Source organism: Panicum virgatum, chromosome 2K (assembly GCF_016808335.1).
Source record: "Panicum virgatum strain AP13 chromosome 2K, P.virgatum_v5, whole genome shotgun sequence".
NCBI classification, from domain to species: Eukaryota; Viridiplantae; Streptophyta; class Magnoliopsida; order Poales; family Poaceae; genus Panicum; species Panicum virgatum.
In genome coordinates, this window is record NC_053137.1 from 47,818,572 (window position 1) to 47,836,795 (window position 18,224).

General features: G+C 50.0%; 2 protein-coding genes across 2 annotated transcripts; both read left to right on the top strand.

Annotated features, from left to right (window-relative positions):
• Window positions 1-2,289: 2,289 nt before the first annotated feature.
• LOC120681012 (transcription factor HEC2-like) lies at window positions 2,290-3,544 on the top strand. Its single transcript, XM_039962574.1, has one exon. It carries the CDS (start codon window positions 2,481-2,483, stop codon window positions 3,195-3,197), a length of 717 nt encoding a protein of 238 aa, XP_039818508.1. The 5' UTR covers window positions 2,290-2,480; the 3' UTR covers window positions 3,198-3,544.
• A 12,629-nt stretch (window positions 3,545-16,173) lies between these two features.
• LOC120681043 (NF-kappa-B-activating protein-like) lies at window positions 16,174-18,098 on the top strand. The gene has a single exon (XM_039962599.1). The coding sequence runs from the start codon at window positions 16,175-16,177 to the stop codon at window positions 17,726-17,728; it is 1,554 nt and encodes a 517-aa protein (XP_039818533.1). The 5' UTR covers window position 16,174; the 3' UTR covers window positions 17,729-18,098.
• Window positions 18,099-18,224: the final 126 nt, after the last annotated feature.

Below are 18,224 nucleotides of genomic sequence, written 5' to 3' on the forward strand. Positions count from 1 at the left end.
GCTGGGGAGCCCCGCACCTGCACCCCAGGGGACTGGCGGTGCCCTCCGTGAGTGCGTCGACTCCGCGCGCTGGGGCTGGGCCCACCAAATGCCTACGCCCCAGGGGCACCAGCGGCGCCTTGCGCGGCTGCGGAGAGGTCGCACGCGAGGTCTATCTGCTCTGGTTGCTGTGCGCTGCGCTGCGTTGTGCTCTGCTCTGCTTGCTGCTGCTTGGCTGCCAGCTGAATAGAAATAATCGTGATGTTGTGTACTTCATTGTTCATTCTCAACTGCAGGAGGTCGAAATGCAAAGCTCTTTGGATTTGGTGGAGAACATTGTTGCAAGCAGTCGACCAATTTGGACTGGCAATCCAGGGGGTGTGCATTGACCAATTTAGTTTATCAATCGAAAACGTTTGCATAAATAATGCTTAGATTGTTGATTACATGATATCAATAAAGAAAGAGAAAGATAAGATATAGAGGCATATGAGAGTTCGGTTGGAGTACAAAGCAAAGTAAGGAGCTAGAATCTGGATGAGAGATCCTCATATAGAGGAATATGAGCTTAAATTTGAGAGCTCGGTTAGAGTTGCCCCATCAAAATTGAGTAAGAGGGTCTACTCTAGCGGCTGGCGGCAAACGGGCAACAAATTTAAAAACTGGCCACTTGATACTAAAGAAGGTAGATCCTTTTCAAAATATACTAAAGAAGGTAGACATTGTAGGGCTGCTAAAAAAAGGTAGACATTGGAGAGGAGTAAATCAGTGCGTCACTAAGACCAGTCTCAATGGGAAGTATTATTGCATAGTTACCAAAACTTGAAACTTGGTAACTGTGATTAGCAGCCTCAAAAGTGGAGTAAGGATCTTACAAAAAAGATAAAAGTGGAAGTGTCTCAAAAGTGTAGAACGGGAATGAAACGGAATGGGGCAGATTTTTAACATGTGCACTCTTTGATACTCATCATCTGTTATTTAAGACATGCTAATAATTAAAAAGGTCATTTAAAAAAACTATTTTGTTGTTATGCTGCTCGTGCCATCAAAACTTAGATTTGCAGAAAAGGAGTTCCCTCAGAACACGTCGTCCCCTTCTGACCTGCTCCTTTCGCTTATGTGGCAATCGTCAGTAGAATATATTCGAAGAAGTGAAATGTTGAGGTCATGATATGTAGTTACCAATATCAACAAAATGGGGAAAAAGGTGTCCTTTGATAACGCAATATATTATTGGTGTAGCCAATAAAAAAATCTTTTTTTTGATCCATTGGTGTTCATCAGACGTATTCATATCATAGCAACACACTCCCTCCATACTCAAATACATGTCGTTTCAGACCAGAACTTTGAACTAAAATGAACTAAAAAATCTTGTCGGAACGTCATCTATCGATGACCGGAGGGAGTATACTTTTGAGTTGGAGCGAGGTATATGAGTGCCTCGTCCCTTGGGCCATCACTTGGCCTCTATATTAGTAAAAAGAACATGTACCAGTACTACAGTACAACAAAGCCAAGAACCAGCAAACCTATCCACACAATGGTCGATCTCGAATCTCGATCGATCTACACGCGTGCTCGTATCGAAAGGAAAGGCGCACGATTCATTGCACATAGCGGAACCCAGAACCCCATCAGTCCGACTCGGACGAGCAGCCTCTGCCCCACCCGCTCTAGCTAGCTCCTTTCCGACGCCAGGTAGGCTCCACCGCCAGTACGTGGATCGCAACGTGTGAAAAGCCCGTCGCCTACACCAGGCCATCCACGTGTCGCCCTCTCGTGCACCGGCGAACTCCACGTGTCGCCCTCTCGTGCACCGGCGAACGGTTCGCCAGTCGCCCGCCGCTGCGAGGTGCCGCGCGCTCTGCAGAAAGGGGAGGAGGGGATGCAGCAGAGGGTCCGGAGTATCAGGCCGACGGCGACGCCCCCAACAAATCTCGATAAGAAACTGGGTCGTTGAGGGCGTTTTCTGCTCGAAAGGCCGGGCCATACCCATATATTGTAGTAGTCGGCATTCTAGCAGATATGTTGCAAGATCGGCTGATCCGTGTTCCTTGAGAGGCATCTTTCGTGACGTCGTTTTCAAAGGCAAATAAAGAAAGCGAAACCTTTCCTGGATGTTTTCAGTGAGGTGTAATTCGCGGAAGGAGCGGAAAGGGCAAAGGAACAGAGGGAAATTGTAAAAAAAGAGAGGGAGAAAAAAAAACTGGCAGTGCTCGGCGATGCCAGGAGCTAGGAAGCAGCGGTTGAGTGCGTCGCCCAGTCCGCTGCCAAACAATGCAACGACGACCCCACAGTCCGTAGGAGAGTCTTTGCTTATAAATAGCAGGGCTCTTCACTTGCAGCTCCCCATCGACAGCAGAGCTCGCAAAACCTCCACACCTTCCTGAAATAGCCACTAGCTTTAGCTGCTCGCCGGGTTCTCTGATCACTCTCGCTCTCGGGCTCAGCCTTCCTCGCGATCCATAAAGGTTGCAAGCTACCAGTCCCATTAACTGATGGACTTTGACCTGCTGAATTACAGCCCGGAAGCGCAGCTGGAGCTGATGAACACGATGCTCCAGCTGGAGCAGCTCACCAAGCTCGACGGCGGCCATCAGTCGCTGATGGCGGCGCCCGTCTCGCCGCCGGCATCCCCAGTGCAAACCCATGCAACAGCCCACTGCTTCTCGCCTCCGCCCCACGTGTCGGCGACCGCCGCCTACCAGGACCAGTACACACCGCCGGCCGTGTACGCCGGCAGGACCGGCGCCCTCGAGCATCTCCAGGTGGACTACGCGCTGTCCCCGTGCGCCGACGGCGGCCGCGCCGCGCCGCAGCCGGCGGGGTCGCCGTCGCCGACGTCGTCGGCGGACGCGATGCGGGAGGCGATCTTCCACATCGCGGCGCTGCAGCCGGTGGAGATCGACCCGGAGGCGGTGCGGCCCCCGAAGCGGCGCAACGTGCGCATCTCCAAGGACCCGCAGAGCGTGGCGGCGCGGCTGCGGCGGGAGCGCATCAGCGAGCGCATCCGCACGCTGCAGCGGCTCGTCCCGGGCGGCACCAAGATGGACACGGCGTCGATGCTGGACGAGGCCATCCACTACGTCAAGTTCCTCAAGTCCCAGGTGCAGTCCCTCGAGCGCGCCGCCGCCGCCACCCACCACCGCGCCGCCTTCCACCCCGCCGCCCTCCACGCGCAGTGGCAGTTCGCGCTCCCCCACGGCGACATGTGACACAGTTACCGTCGAGCGCGCGCGTCGGTTCGCCGCTGGCGTCTTCCCGATCGGGCGACGACGACGACGGCCTCTCCATCTGCCGCCGCCGATTCTTCTGCTGTAGTGTTGTGTGTGCATCGTCGATCTGTACATGATCACATGCGCGTGTATAGAGATGTAGGAGAGCCTTCGGTACATTCTAGTATTATTGTTGTAGCCGCATACGACGTGGCTGCTCCAATTTTTTGTTGGAGCCGTAGCCGTGCATGCGCGCGCGTACGTGCCCTACCCTACGTAGTAGGCTGTACATTTCCTTGTACCATTTTTTCTTCTTCTATCTATCCGTCAGTTCGTTGCTTCGTTTTCGCACACGCTTCAATTCGCAGTCTGCACCACACACAGTGTCTCTGATCCTTAAATTTCGTTGGCATGCGCCCCCGAGGGCAAGAAACCGCTCGTCCTCTACCTCCTCCATCGGTGCATGCAAGCGACCTGACGATGACACAAGACAAGCAGAGTTGACCGTCCATCAATTAATGGAGGCGGTGGCCGTGTCTCCGGCCGGTCTCCGCTGGAGGCATATCCGGTGCAATCACCGAACTGGTGAAAGCACCGTGAAAGCAAACTAAAAAGGTCTTTAAAAAATTCTGAAAAAAATCATGAATGTACATCTCGGTCTACCCCATCTACATATAAATTTTCACGATCAAATTCATCTTGCACTCGCAGTTACAAAAAAGACAAATTTTCTGACAATCATTAACATTCAAATGCAGCCCAAATTTGTCTTTTTTGTAACTGTTAGAGTAAGATGAATTTGATCATGAAATTTTATATGTAGATGGAGTAGACCGAGATGTACATTCATGATTTTTTTCAGAATTTTTTGAAGACCTTTTTAGTTTGCTTTCACGGTGCTTTCACCAGTTCGGTGATTGCACCGGATATGCCTCCGTCTCCGCTAGCTGCCGGCGCCCGGTCCGGCCTCTCTACCTCCCTCTCGTCACGTCAGCCCGTACAAGCCTTCGCCCCACCGGCCCACCACTTTTGCAATCATCTTCTGCTGTTACAAATCGCGAACCGCCGCGCCGGGCCTGCCCTGGCCCCTGGCGGCGTGCATGCAGGTGCAGCAGGTGGCGCGACCGTTTGTGTCGGGCGCGGCTCCGATCCGCCGCCGCATGTGGCGGTGTCCGCCGGCCGGCCGGGCCGGCCTTGAATGCTCCGGGCCAGCGGTTCCAGTGGTGCCCGGCGAGGTAGTTGCCGTTGTTCCGAAGCCGTTGCGGAATTAAGACCCTGGGCAGGGGCCCCAACTGCGGATAGTGTTTGTTCGGTAATGCTGGGCTCGCAGCGGGTGTGTACTGTACCAGCGCCGGGATCGGCCGTGGACCGCGCGGCACTGCGAAAATTTTAAGCGTCACATGGCCGCGGGCGCGGAAATATAGAAGCGTTTCGGAGATCCGCCGATGATCTTGTAGCTATAGTGGGGTTCTTGATGCTCAATCATTGTGCATCTCCCCTTTTGTACTAGTACCATCAGCACTAACGAAGTAGTTTAGGACCTAAAGAAGCTTTAGCTACTAGGCTCCTCCGAGCTTGATCATCCGCGCGCTCTGCAGGAACAGGGCACGTTTGGTTTGCTGAAACTGAAATAGAGCTGCCGCTGATCGAGAGGAAAAGCTTCCGAGTGGCAGCCGCTCTGTTTCGTGTCATCCTGCTCCGTTCCTGGGTAAAAAAATTGCATGGGCGCCGCGCGCACCAGCGACGGGTGCGCCCCCCTCGTGGCGCGTCGGGATTGGACGGAGTGCACGGGGGTCTCGCGCGGCTCGCCCCCTCGCGTCCCTGCGATTGATCGCTCCCGGCTCGGCCCCTCACGCGGCTCGTAGCGCTCGGCTCCGCCTGCGAATCGTATTGTTGCGAATTGAATCGTCTCGTAGCGCTCGGCTCCGCCTGCTAGCGGGAGGCTATCGTGACCTAGGTTTCCAGGCGTCCGCCGTCGATTCGTCTTCCCCGCACTACTGCCCACGGCGGAACAGTGGCGCCGGAATAGGTGCCATCTCAGCTATGGAAGAAGGGTTGCGCTGCGAAGCCCTACCCGGCGACGGCCACGCCGCGGACGGAGCAGAAGGCAGGGACGGCCACGCCGTCGACGGAACAGCAGGCGGCGACGGCCACGCCACCGACGGGGCAGAAGGCGGCGTGCCCGCGACGTCCCTGGGCGATCGCGAGCAAGCTATTCTGTCGTCGTTGATCCTCAGGTAACTTGTGTGGCTGCTCCTCGCTTCATCATGATCCCCATCCATGTCTTGGTTATTGATCCATGTTGTTACTCCCTGAGGAAGCTCCTGCGATCCCTCATGATCGTTAGGGTTTATTATTACACCTCACTATCAATTTTCCAAATGTAGATTAAATGCTCCTTCTGCGAATCATGATGTTGCTTGTGATCGTGGAGAAGTGGAACAACAAATACCACATGTTGGAGCAGTGGAGATTGAAGTACCAAATGAGGTAAAAGAAAAGTAACAAACTTCACAAACGATATCTAATATTTTTTTGTTATGTTAGACCTTTAATTGATAATTATTTGTACAGGATGTGGTTGATAAATATGCTGAGATGGCACCTAAAGTTGGAATGACTTTTGGCTGTGAGAAAAAAGCTTATGAGATGTACAATACCTATGCTGGACTTGTTGGCTTCAGTGTTAGAAAGAGCAGGACGAAGCGCCGCAAATCAGATGATAGTTTATCTCAGAAATATTTTGTTTGCAGTGGCCAAGGACTTCGGAAAAATGAGGCATCACAAAAAGATATTACAAGGACCTGTTGTGATGCTCGTGTCCAGTTTAGTATCAGCAAGGAGAATGTATGGACTGTGCAAAAGATCGTAGTAGAGCACAACCATTATCTTGCCAGTCCAAATAAGATACATAAGTTGAGGTCCCAACGAGAGATTATAGAGGCAGATAGAAAATTAATTGGGCAGGCACGGCGGTCTGGAATGAAGCCATCCCAAGTTTTCAATTTTATGAAGGAGCATTATGGAGGGGAAGACAAAGTACCATTTACTAAGATGGATTTCTATAATGAGATTGGTCGCGAGCGCAGATAGTACTTAGAAGGCAATGATGCACAAACATTATCTGAATATATGAGAAATAAACAAGCCCAGGACCCAACATTTTTTTATGCAGTTGAGGTGGACAAGGATACTGGTCATATAGCAAATTTCTTTTGGGCAGATGGTCAGTCTATCATGGATTACAAATGCTTTGGTGATGCTGTGTCCTTTGACACCACATTTCAAACAAATAAGTTTGAAATGCCTTTTGCTCCGATTCTTGGCACCAACCATCACAAGCAAACAATAATTTTTGGGTGTGCACTCATGTTCAACGAGACTATTCCATCATTTGTTTGACTATTTGAGTCCTTTCTTCAAGCAATGTTTGGAAAGCACCCAAGCACAATTTTCACAGATCAAGACGCGGCAATGGCAGCAGCAATTGCTCATGTATTCCCAAACACAGCCCACCGCCTATGTTTGTGGCATATTGGCCAAAATGCTGTCAAACATCTTGGTCCTATAATTAAAGCGGCAGAGGACAAGACAGAGGACGAGGCAGAGGACAAGTCAGGTAACAAGTTCAACAAGTTCTGGGCGGATTTCAAAAGTTGTATCTACGAAGACAGAGCAGAGATTTACTTCACAGAGAAATGGGATGAATTGTTGGCTAAATACAACCTTGAGGATAACACATGGATGTCAAACCTATATGCTTTGAGGGCAAAGTGGGCTACGGTATACCGTGACTCATTTACAGTAGACATGCACTCGACCCAGAGGAGCGAAGGTATGAACAATGTCTTCAAGAAAACATTTCGTAGGAAACTTGGTCTTTCAGAACTCCTTGTAGAATGTGAAAATGTTATAGTCACTCTAAGGTCAAATGAGAAGGATGCTGATTTTCAGTCATGTCGAAAGATCCCAGTTTGCTACATTCCAAATCTGCCAATGTTGAAAACTGCAGCTGAAACATATACGAGGAGAATGTATTCAGATTTTGAGGAAGAGTTTAAAAAACAATTTACGTTGTCTTGTGAATTGTTGGAAGGTAATGGGACAAACTCCACATTCTTTGTTAAGTATATGCAATCTGAACATGGAGCAACAGTAGTATTGAACAAAGAAGATTCGACTATTACATGCTCTTGCCGGATGTTTGAATGCATAGGTATGTTAAGTATTATCTTCCAAGCTGTTTAAATTCCATCTTGTATCCTGAAATATTGTTTGTTTAAATTTGGAACTATATGTTTCAGGTTTATTATGCAAACATGCTCTTAGAGTCTACAATATGAATGGGGTATATAATTTGCCATCACAATATATACTGCCTAGATGGACAAAATATGCTAAAAGTGGATTTTATATTGAAACAAAACAAGGATCCGAGGAGGGAGATTTGAATGCACAGGCAACACTTATATCTCGACAGGCCACATCTCTTGCATTGAAGTGTTCGTCATCAAAATAACTACTTGATAAAATCCAGAAAGCCATGCATGACTTGAACTTGGAAGCGGATACTTATCTAAGTGAGATGCATGATAAATCCAATGAGATTCCCCTACTCCAAATGAATGTGTCCGAGATCCACTAAATGGTGTAATATCATTCAGAATCCCTCCAGTCATAAAAGGTCCAAAGGAGACACGTTTTAAAAATGTTCTTGAGAAGAACCCAGGAAAGAAGAAGAAGAAGAAGGGTGCCCAGAAGAAAGGTATCCAACTGTTAAATGCCTTTTGTTCTAGTGTAAATTTTTTTCTAAATATTTGTTTATCATATATTTTGCATTGTAGGTGACGATCTGGAACATGATGATATTGAAGCAAGAGACGAATGTGCTGAGACAAACCAAATAATTGTAAGACAATACCTATTTTCAAAATTTATTCCATTACATGCATGATTTATGAACACTTTCTTGTCGTAAATACAGGATTGTAATGTTGGGGCATCTTCAACCATGAATGCTCCTTTCGTCCAAGGTGGATATACTAATGTCGCAATGCCCCCGTTCAATTTATTTGCCAATCCTTCTGCAATGGCTCCTCCATACATACCAGGAGGGTACACAAGTCTCTTAATGGGAGTTGATCAAGATGCTACAACGCAAGATGTTAGGAAGTTACATTTTGATGAATCTATGTAGACATGTTCTCATGAAATGAACCATATTGTTTTGTAAACTCAGACCCTAAGCACCTCAATTAAATCTTCAAAGTTGATGAGTAGAGGTTACTATTCACAATTAGAAAATTCAGAGAATAGTAAAGTCTGAAACAGCATCATTTAGCTATTTTTGAAAATTATTTCTGAGCAACATTGCATCTAAATTGTGGCTCCACAGTAGCAAAATGGGATCTATGAACATTGGTGAACATGTACTCTCATTTGTTGAGCTAGAAATTGGAGTTAAGTAATTTTAAGAGAGCTCCAAAAATCCATTTCAGCACTGGGCGCCAGACTTAGGGGGACAGGAGTAAAGTATGAAACAACATCATTTAGCTGTTTTTGAAAATTATTTCTGAGCAACTTTGCATCTAAACTTTGGCTCCACAGTAGCAAAATGGGATCTATGAATATTGGTGAACTTGTACTCTCATTTGTTGAGCTAGATGTTGGAATTAAGTAATTTTAAGAGAGCTCCAAAAATTGATTTCAGCACTGCACATCCTAGGCGCCAGACTTAAAAAGAAAATTCTAAGTCTGGGCTGCCTGACCACAGTGATGCTTAAGGAAGTTTGGAATTATTTTGTGAGAAATTTGCTTTGTATGAATGGCTGTAGTTCGCCCAGGAAGCGGAGCCGATGCGATGCGAGCCTGCGTTCGTGCGCGAGCGGGCTCGAAACCTGCGAGGGAGCTGAGCCGCGCGATGGGGCAGGCGGGCAGCGCGCGCGATGGCGAGCCGCGCTTCCGCGCTCGGGACCCACACGTCCGGCGACGTCCAATCGTTGCACGCCACGAGGGGTGCGCACCCAGCGCCCTGTGCGCGCGGCGCTCACGGGATTTTTTTTCCGTTCCTGGACCACGAGAGCTGCGATCCCCGCCCTGCATGAATTTTGCCCCGCCCGGGCCGGTCGCCGTTTCCCCGACGGTATGCACGCATCTTTTTCCACGGCACATGCTGCAGTTTTTATCCACACGAAAACGACGGCCGGTGGGCGTGTCAACGTACGCACTGGGCCCCAAGCTATGAGTTATGACGCATGGGCATGCAAGCAAAGTAGCAAACCGACCGATGGCGCTGAGATCCGCCGCGGCGAAGACGGCGCGGGTGGGTGCCACGCGATCGGAGCAGAGAAACGTGCAGTGGTTTACTGCCCACAAGAAGCTAGCAGCAGCTAGATGATTCTCCCAGAGAAAGAAGGGCTTCACGTAGGTACGATGAACGGAGCGCTACTGGCTTTACTGATCGATCGACGTCCAAGAGATGCTACAAAATCCACTACTACTAGAACACATTCACGTCTTTTCGACCGTCCCATGGCGATCAATTCGCGGCCCGGATGAGGTCTCCTCGAAACTCCGATCCTCTAGCTACCAGTCTACGACCGACCCCTAAAAATCGATCCGGTTCTCTACATTGTAAAATGTGGCTCACGCGGCTGGAATATTCCTAGGCTATAGCTAGTAGTTCGTCGTCAGCTATCGGCTGTCGGCAACCGGAACGGCAAATCAGCAGCCGCCGCCGCGCACGGACGGTCTGCGCTGCTGATCGAGAGGAGCAGGGGGACGGCGACCCCCGCGACTGCCGGATCGCTGCCACCTGGAGGGAACCCACGCCGGATGCGCGGCGCGTGGCCGCCGCCGCGAAAGCGGCCCGGTCGGCTCCGGCGCCCGGTCGCCGTCGTGGCGGGACACGCGTCAGGCCGGGAGCCGGCGCGGCCCCGGGGTCGGGCTCGGAACAGGATTCGCGGGAGATCTTGCAGCCGCGCAGGTGCATCCCCTCCTCGCCAAGACTAGCGAGATTGCGCGAGAGCACGAGGCGACCGCGCGGGGGGAGGCAGCGTTGGAACACGGGCTCGGAAGGGCACCGTCAGCGGCAGCGCGCCACCAGCACCACCAGGTCGGGCGCGGGCGGCGCCGTATCTCGCCTCCGCGACCAACCTGATCTCGGCCCCCGCTCCTTCGGTCGCCGCGATCTTTTCTTTCAGCTGCTGCTCGATCCTTTGACGCCCGACCTTTTGTTTTGTTTTAGGTTTTGTTGAACGCACTTTCTGCGGAGCCAATGAGGTCGCGCCGTCTGTAAAAATCGAAGCAGTCTTTTTTACTGTTCCTGAGGCACGATCTTTCTGCTGGTTCACACTAAGGAAGAATTGCTGTTCTTGAGATGAACAGGGTAAGAAAATGGTCGCAAGTGCGTCTGTACGAGCCATCTGCATGCGATCCAGTGTACGTAGGTACATGTACAATTGCATCCGATCCGCGTCCAGAGAAATGAAAACGGATGAGGAGGAACAAACATGTCACATCCGGGCTTCGCGATGGCTGCCTGATTCCGGAACATTTGGTTTGGATTCGGATATCGAGAGGGATGACATGTGGGCGCTTGCACACGTAGCTTTCTCATCATCCAAATAATGGCTTGCTTTAAGGCCTCTATCTATCGAGATCATCGTGTGGGGGCCGGCCCTGATCTGGGCCTGTGCTGTGCACCAACTAACCCTCGTTGGAGTTGCCTGGGGCGAAGGCTGGTGGATGCTGCCCTCGCGAAAGGACGTGCAGGGCAGGATGCATGCACCTGAACGACCAGTGGAGAACCAAATGGGCCACCTTGATGGGTACATCAGTGTATGTCCCTTTGAATAATACTTGGGGGGAAGACTAGAGGAGAAAAATGGCGCAATGTAGGCCACAGCAAGATGTAACTTTGCAGATTATGAAGACAGCATCTACGACTACAAATAGTGCATGAGAGATTCTCGGTCGCCAAAACAGAAGGACTGTAAAGCCTTTCTCTGAAGGTCTGGTCCTCCATGATAATCTTGTGTGCTGTGCTGTGCTGTGCTGTCTCTCTGCCCATGAGCACTTCACCATGATGCACCTGCCTCTTGAGAGTTCAGAAGATCAGTGACTTGACGACATTCATTTCATCCTTGGCTGTGTTTAGATGTGAAAAGTGAAGCTGAAAAGCATTGTAGCACTTTTCGTTTGTATGTGGTAAATATTGTCCTACCATGGACTAACTAGGCTCAAAAGATTCATCTCGCAACGTACATCCAAAACTGTGCAATAAGTTGTTTTGTTTACCCACATTTAGTGTTCCATGTATGCATCATTTGCTATATTTAATATTTCGATGTGATTTCGATGTGACGAAAAGTTTGGAAACTTTGGAGGAACTAAACACAGCCCTTATTACTAGCTAGTACTGATTTTTTCCACTCCCAATTACACCAACATTCTGTGTCCCCTCTGCGAATTCAATGAGCAGTCACTATTTTACCAGCGACGGGCCACAGGATTTCGGGCCAACACGCACGGTGCGCCATCATTCCCGCAAGCTGTTTACACAGCCAATCCAGTTGCAGTTAGAGTTAGTGCAGTAGTAATGCACATCCATTTCAGATCGAGTTGAAAATTGAAATCTAAACACAATCCGATCCAACAATTCCTGCAGTCACGTGACCACCATGACCAATCATTAACAAGATTTTCCTGGAAAAATCAATTCCACTCGGAGTATCTTGCAAGTTGCAAGTTTAATTCCCGGTGTGTTTTGCGCAAGAACACCCACCACCATTCAGGATTTCAGTTCATGGCCCGATCCCTCCGTGTCAGCTACTACTCAGCTCCCGGTCTCTGCGGCTCAGGACAAGTGTGCAAGGAGCCGCCACCGGGGCAGTAGCATAGTGTTGCTGCCCGACCAAGCGAAGGGCCACATGGGCCGGCTCTGGCCGCGCTAGCATGGGCGGCTACTCCGCCGGTTGGCCCCCATCTAGGCGCGCCCGGCGACGGCGACCGGCAGACAGCCATCGAAGGCGGCAGAGCGGCGGTACCGCAGGGCCGGCAGCGCGCGGGATCGCGTACGCGGTCGTTGGAATTTCTAGGTGCGCGGCATTGAATGAATGGCGACGCCGCCGATCAGTGCGTGGGGTGTGGGGTGGTGCCGCCGCGCCGCCCGCCCGCGCGCCCGCCGGTGAGGGCTAACTGATGGACGGACGTACCGACGGTTGGTCACCGGACGGTGCTTCAACAGTTGAAAGCGCGGCGGCGAGCGAGAGTGGTCCGGCCGCTGGGCGGCGGTTTGACCCTGGATTCTTGCCTTTTGGTAGACTCCCACGGGAAGCTGGTCCAGGAGTTCGCGCGTGCGGAATTACGCTGCTCAAGTAATCAGGGCTCTCTCGCATGGATGCAGAGCAGCACTGAAATAAATCTCGATGGTTCAGTTCCGGTTTCAAGCTGTTTCAAGATTAGAGTTGAGCTTACACAATCAGGCAACGAGAGCATGAACCTGTTGAACTGAAGAAAAGCATGCACATGCCTTTCTACAGGAGGAAATTATTAGGCGATAAACTTTCATAGTTCCTCTGCGGAAACTTGGGTGGTGTACATACCCCTAAAAAAACTTGGATGTTCATCAGTTTTTTTTTTGAGAGGGGACGTTCATCAGTTCATGGGCTAAATAGCAGCCCGTTCAAAATATCCTATTACCCAAAGCCCATGTGCCAACTTTGTGTTTTCGGACCTAAGCCCATCTTCCTAAAAGAAAAGAATCCAAGCTCATCAGCACCTGACTACAAGCACGAGTTTTTCTGGCCTCACTAGGCCTTCGAAAGGCCCAGAAAGCCCAAATCCCTGACGCCGACCAGATCGAACCGACTCCTCCCCACTCCCCACTCCCCTCCTTCCGAGAAGAAGGGTTAATTAGATCTGTGCCATTATAATTTTCACATTTTTGAAAGATGCCATTACTATTCGACTTACTATGCCAGTACTATTATAATTTTCCACTTATTTGAAGCATGCCATTTTGTACTCCTCACGTCGTCCGTGGCCCACCTGCAGACGTACTGGAGGCCCTCGTATATTTGTATGGACGCTTATGTCCTCCCCTCGAAAGGATAAGGCCGTCGACGCCCTCCCGTCGTCGTCTTGCTCAGTCCTCCTGTTCCTCACTTCTCTCCCAACCGTCGACGAACGCCGGCAGCTCTTCTTCCTTGCCCATCGCCGGCGCCCGCAGGAGATGAAGAGCGCTGCATCCTCAAGGTCGACCCAGATTGGTGACCTCTCAAGGATCGAGTGCCCCAGGTGCCACATCAAGGTGATTAGAACCAAGAGCAGAAAGGATGATGTGTACTACAAGTGCCTTAATCATTTCACGATGGTATGTTGCTTGCTGTGGTTTAGATTCGTGTTGTATTCATTATTGGGTTAATTTGTTGTTGGCTTAAAGCAGAACAAAAGCACTTGCCCATACTACTAATATGAGCAACCCTATCTAGAGTATTTGCGCTCCAATCATCCTGAGTTGTTGAATCCGGCTGGTGCAGAAGAAGTGGAATAGCTGCAGAAATCGTTGCAGAAGAGGTCAATGGCGACCTGAACCTCCAGATGTATCAGTTGAAGCTCGAGTTGAATGAGATGAAGGGCAAGCTTGGTGAAGTGGTGCAGGAGATCCAGGAAACAAAGAAGGAGATGAAGGAAGCAAAGAACAAGATCAAGGAAGAGATTGCTAAAGGAAACAAGGCTGCACTAGTGTTTAGTTGTCAGATTAGTTAGGTCTAGGAAAGTGTCTGTTATCAGCATGTACTGAACCTGTGTTAGCAGAATGGAAGTGAATGAAACCAGTGTTATAACAAGATGTGTTATTTCAGTAGCATTTTAGTTCATTTCAGTGCATTTCAGTTCATTTCAGTGCAATTCAGTGCACATTTGAACCAATAATTTCAGAAGTATGCCGTGCAGAGAAGTAAACATAGCAACGTTTGAACTTGAACCAACCATTTTCAGGACATTTTCAAATGCATAGTCTGATGCAACATCAGGTCACTTAAAGTACTTCACACACCATGACTCATAACAAACCAGCACTTAAGAGTACATTATTCCTAACAAATTCACACACACCAGGACTTAAGAGTAGCAAAAGCACATTGCACAGATAACCCATCAGGTCACTGAGACCATCAAAAGTGGAGACATCACATCATCTACTCCACGCCGAGCCAGTTCTTGAGGCTTCTCACCACCCTTGCTTCGGGAGCACTTGCAGCCTTCTTTAACTTCTTCTTCAAAGAAGTCTTTTTCTTCTTTTTTTGCGCCTGCTTCTTTGCACTTGAAGCTTTCTTCTGCTTCTTCTTTGGTGTCTCTCTTGGCTCTTCATCTTCTTCTCTCACCCTGCAACAGATGGTTGTTAGTTCATGTTACTTGACCAAGTGATGCAAATATAGAGGCAAATATAGAGTAAGAAATGCACCTTTTCAGTTATGCTTCTGTAGATGCCTCATCAACACTATCATCATCTTTAGTTGGTTCAGCTAGCTTACAGGTCTTGACAAAGTGCCCAAAGCCTTTGCACCTTCTGCATCTAACTTTCTTTCTGTTTGCCCTTTGTTCTGCGCTCCCTCTGATCCTGATCACTCTAGGTCTGCCTGCTGCCCTCTTCTGCTTAGGTGGCAAAAGTTTGTATTCAAGTTCCACTTGAGGCCAATCAGTCCTGTCAGGCATTGGAGGAACTATGTCTGCATATGCAGCTCTGAACTTGTCAACAGAGTAGTATTTATGCACAAAATCTTTGATTTGCAAGCCACAAAATCTATGTCGGGTGGAACGATACACAAGAGTTATAAGTTATCAAACTCATGCTCTTCCCACACAGATTCATTCACCACAATTAAGAGGAGTTCGCAATGCATCTCTGACTTATACATTTCAAACAAATTTTGGAACTATACTTCATCTACAAACATAACATCCTCACCCAGAATCTTGTCAAAGAACCAAATTGTGGCCTTCTAGTTAGAGCTCCAACTGACCACACTGGACAGGTTAGAATGCAATAAATCATATGTAATGGTGCCTACCTCCCAAGAAAAATTAACAACATTGCTCTTACAGTAAGTTTTTTTCCATCAGTCTTTGTCATAAAAGCCGGAACTTTGACCTCTAAGGAAAACATAGAAATCCTAGCACAAAACAAATGAAAATGAAAACAGTGAAAACTGAACTGAAACACCATCACAACAATAAGATTAATTTTCTAATTTCAACCATAACAATGCAGAGACCTAACTAGTCAGGGTGCTCATATGGATATACAACAAGTAAGACCACAATGAGCAAGTCAACCACGTCTTAGTGTTCCTCTACCAGTGAACATACTTGGAGTCGTCGGTGTTTTCATGCGCCGCGGCCGCTGCCGCAACCGGGATGTCGCCGCTCTTCATGGCCGCTGCAACCCTAATCCACTCCCGCCGCAGAGGTGCAGACCTTCATATTTCGCAGATCCCGACAAGCAGGACAACAAGAGCACCGCCAGCGACAACCTCGATGTCGTTGGTGAAGAAGAGAGGCGCCACTGCCGACGGGGATTAGGGTTCCGACGAGTCGGTGAGAGCGGGTGAGAGTGGGGAACGGAGAGGACGAATGGACGGGAAGATAAGGTGTCAGCGGCCTTATCCTTTTGAGGGGAGGGTATAAGCATCCATACGAATATACGAGGGCCTCCAGTACGCTTGCAGGTGGGCCACAGACGGCGTCAGGCGTACAAAATAATATGCTTCAAACAACTGAAAAATTATAATGACATAGTAATTCGAATAGTAATAGCATCTTTCAAAAATATAGAAATTATAATGGCACACATCTCATTAACCCTCCGAGAAAATCTCTCCACCCTTCGCCGCCACAGATCGCCGACGCAACCCTCGCGTCGCCACACAAATCCCCCATCCCCCGCCACTCCGATCCGGCGATCCGCCGCCGCCATGTCCCGCTCGGAGCGGCGCCTCGCTTCCGCCGTGGTGCGCCTCCCCGGCCGCTCCAGGGTCTCCGCCTCCCCGTCCCCTCGCCGCCGCTCCCCGTCCCCCTCCCCGCGCCGCGACCGCCGCCGCGACCGCTCCCCCGGCCCGTACCGGGACCGCCGCCGCGACGACCGCTCCCCCGGCCCGTACCGGGACCGCCGCCGCGACGACCGCTCCCCCGGCCCGAACCGCGACCGCCGCCGCGACGACCGCTCCCCCAGCCCCTACCGCGATCGCCGACGCCAGTGGTCGCCGTACCACAACGACCGCGGCCGGGACCGCGACCGGGTTCCCCCCGTCCGCGGCGGCGGGGGCGGGGGCGGGGGCGCCTGGTCCGCCTCCGACGACGACAACGATGCGGAACTCCAGGGCCTCAGCTACTTCGAGTACCGCCGCATCAAGCGCCAGAAGCTCCGCAAGAGCAAGAAGCGGTGCATCTGGACCATTACGCCCAGCCCGCCTCGTGCCGAGGGCGACGATGAAAGCTACGGTTACAGCGACGTGGAGGAGGAGGAGAAGGAGTCCCCGAAGAAGAAGGGCTCGCCGGAGGCCAGCGAGGAGGACAGCAAGGATGCCTCGGAGTCCGAGTCTGGTGAGTCTGATAGCCTGTCCGAATCCAGCGAATCCGAGGCTTCTAGGAGGAAGCGGAAAGGGAGAAAGAGCAGTCGCCGTAGTAGCAAGCGGAGTCAGCGCTGCAATCGCCGTCGCTCATACAATTCTGAGAGTGACGAGGAAAGCGAGAGCAACGATGATTCAGAGGGCTCGTTTGATTCTGAGGATTCTAGGGATAGGAGGAGCAAGAAGAGGTCGCGGAAGCACAAGAAATCTAGGAGGGGTAGGAGCTCCAGGAGGAAGAAGAAGATCCAGGTTACAACATCTGAGCAAAGCTCCGAGGAGGCGGAGCTTTCTGTCCATAGCGCCAGGGACAGTAACAAAAAGAGTAAGAGCTCAAAGTGGAAGAGGAGCAAGCGGTCAGACTCTGAAGAATCGTTACCTTCTGATGCCAATCCTGATGTCAAGGAAGATGAAGAAATAAAGGAGCCAGAAATTGATCCGGAAGCGATCAAGTTCAAGGAAATGCTTGAGGCCCAGAAGAAAGCTGCCTTGGAGAATGATATGCCTGTTGGGCCGATGCCTCTTCCGCGTGCAGAAGGGCACATTAGCTATGGTGGTGCACTAAGGCCTGGTGAAGGTGATGCTATTGCACAGTATGTTCAGCAAGGCAAGCGTATTCCACGACGTGGTGAGGTCGGTCTGTCTGCAGAGGAGATTCAGAAGTTTGAGGATTTGGGGTATGTGATGAGTGGAAGTAGACACCAGAGGATGAATGCTATCCGTATCAGGAAGGAAAACCAAGTTTACAGTGCTGAGGATAAGAGGGCGCTGGCTATGTTTAACTATGAGGAGAAGGCGAAGCGGGAACATAAGGTTATGGCTGACTTGCAGCGCTTGGTGCAGAGAACCATTGGCAATGATGTGGGGCCTTCACATGATCCGTTTGCCACTACTGATAGCTGAGTAATGATTTCCCGATCTTCTACAATTAAAATGGTCACCTGTGTTGTTAGGCATGCTTTACCTGTTTGTGATTCCTTGCCTGCGTTGTAAGTAGTGATGAAATAGTCACTTCCCTAGCTATGCTGCAGTACTCTTATGTGGATATTACTCATGGAACCTTAGTAAGAAAAGAGCTTATTGTTAGCTTGTATTGGCTCTATGTTGTTATATGGTTTCTATCCTTTCACGTGCTATGCTTTGTTTGTAACATGATCCCTTGGAGTATGCATAGGATTAGCATATAGGCCTACCTTGGATTGTTAGTAACCTGTATTGCTGTATGCAACTTTGGATTTTTAGTTTTTATTTTGAAACAAACCATGAAAATCAACACTATCAGTCTTCCCATTAATTCAAACCATTATCATTATGGAATCTGGTTCGAAATGTTTGAAATACCATCCCATGATAATTACTTGTGAATCAGTACTTTCGTATGAAATCCAATTGCTGGCAT

What these genes read in the sequence shown, in the direction of transcription:
- LOC120681043 (XM_039962599.1), top strand. Translation starts at nt 16,175, where the DNA reads ATGTCCCGCTCGGAGCGGCGCCTCGCTTCCGCCGTGGTGCGCCTCCCC.
- LOC120681012 (XM_039962574.1), top strand. Translation starts at nt 2,481, where the DNA reads ATGGACTTTGACCTGCTGAATTACAGCCCGGAAGCGCAGCTGGAGCTG.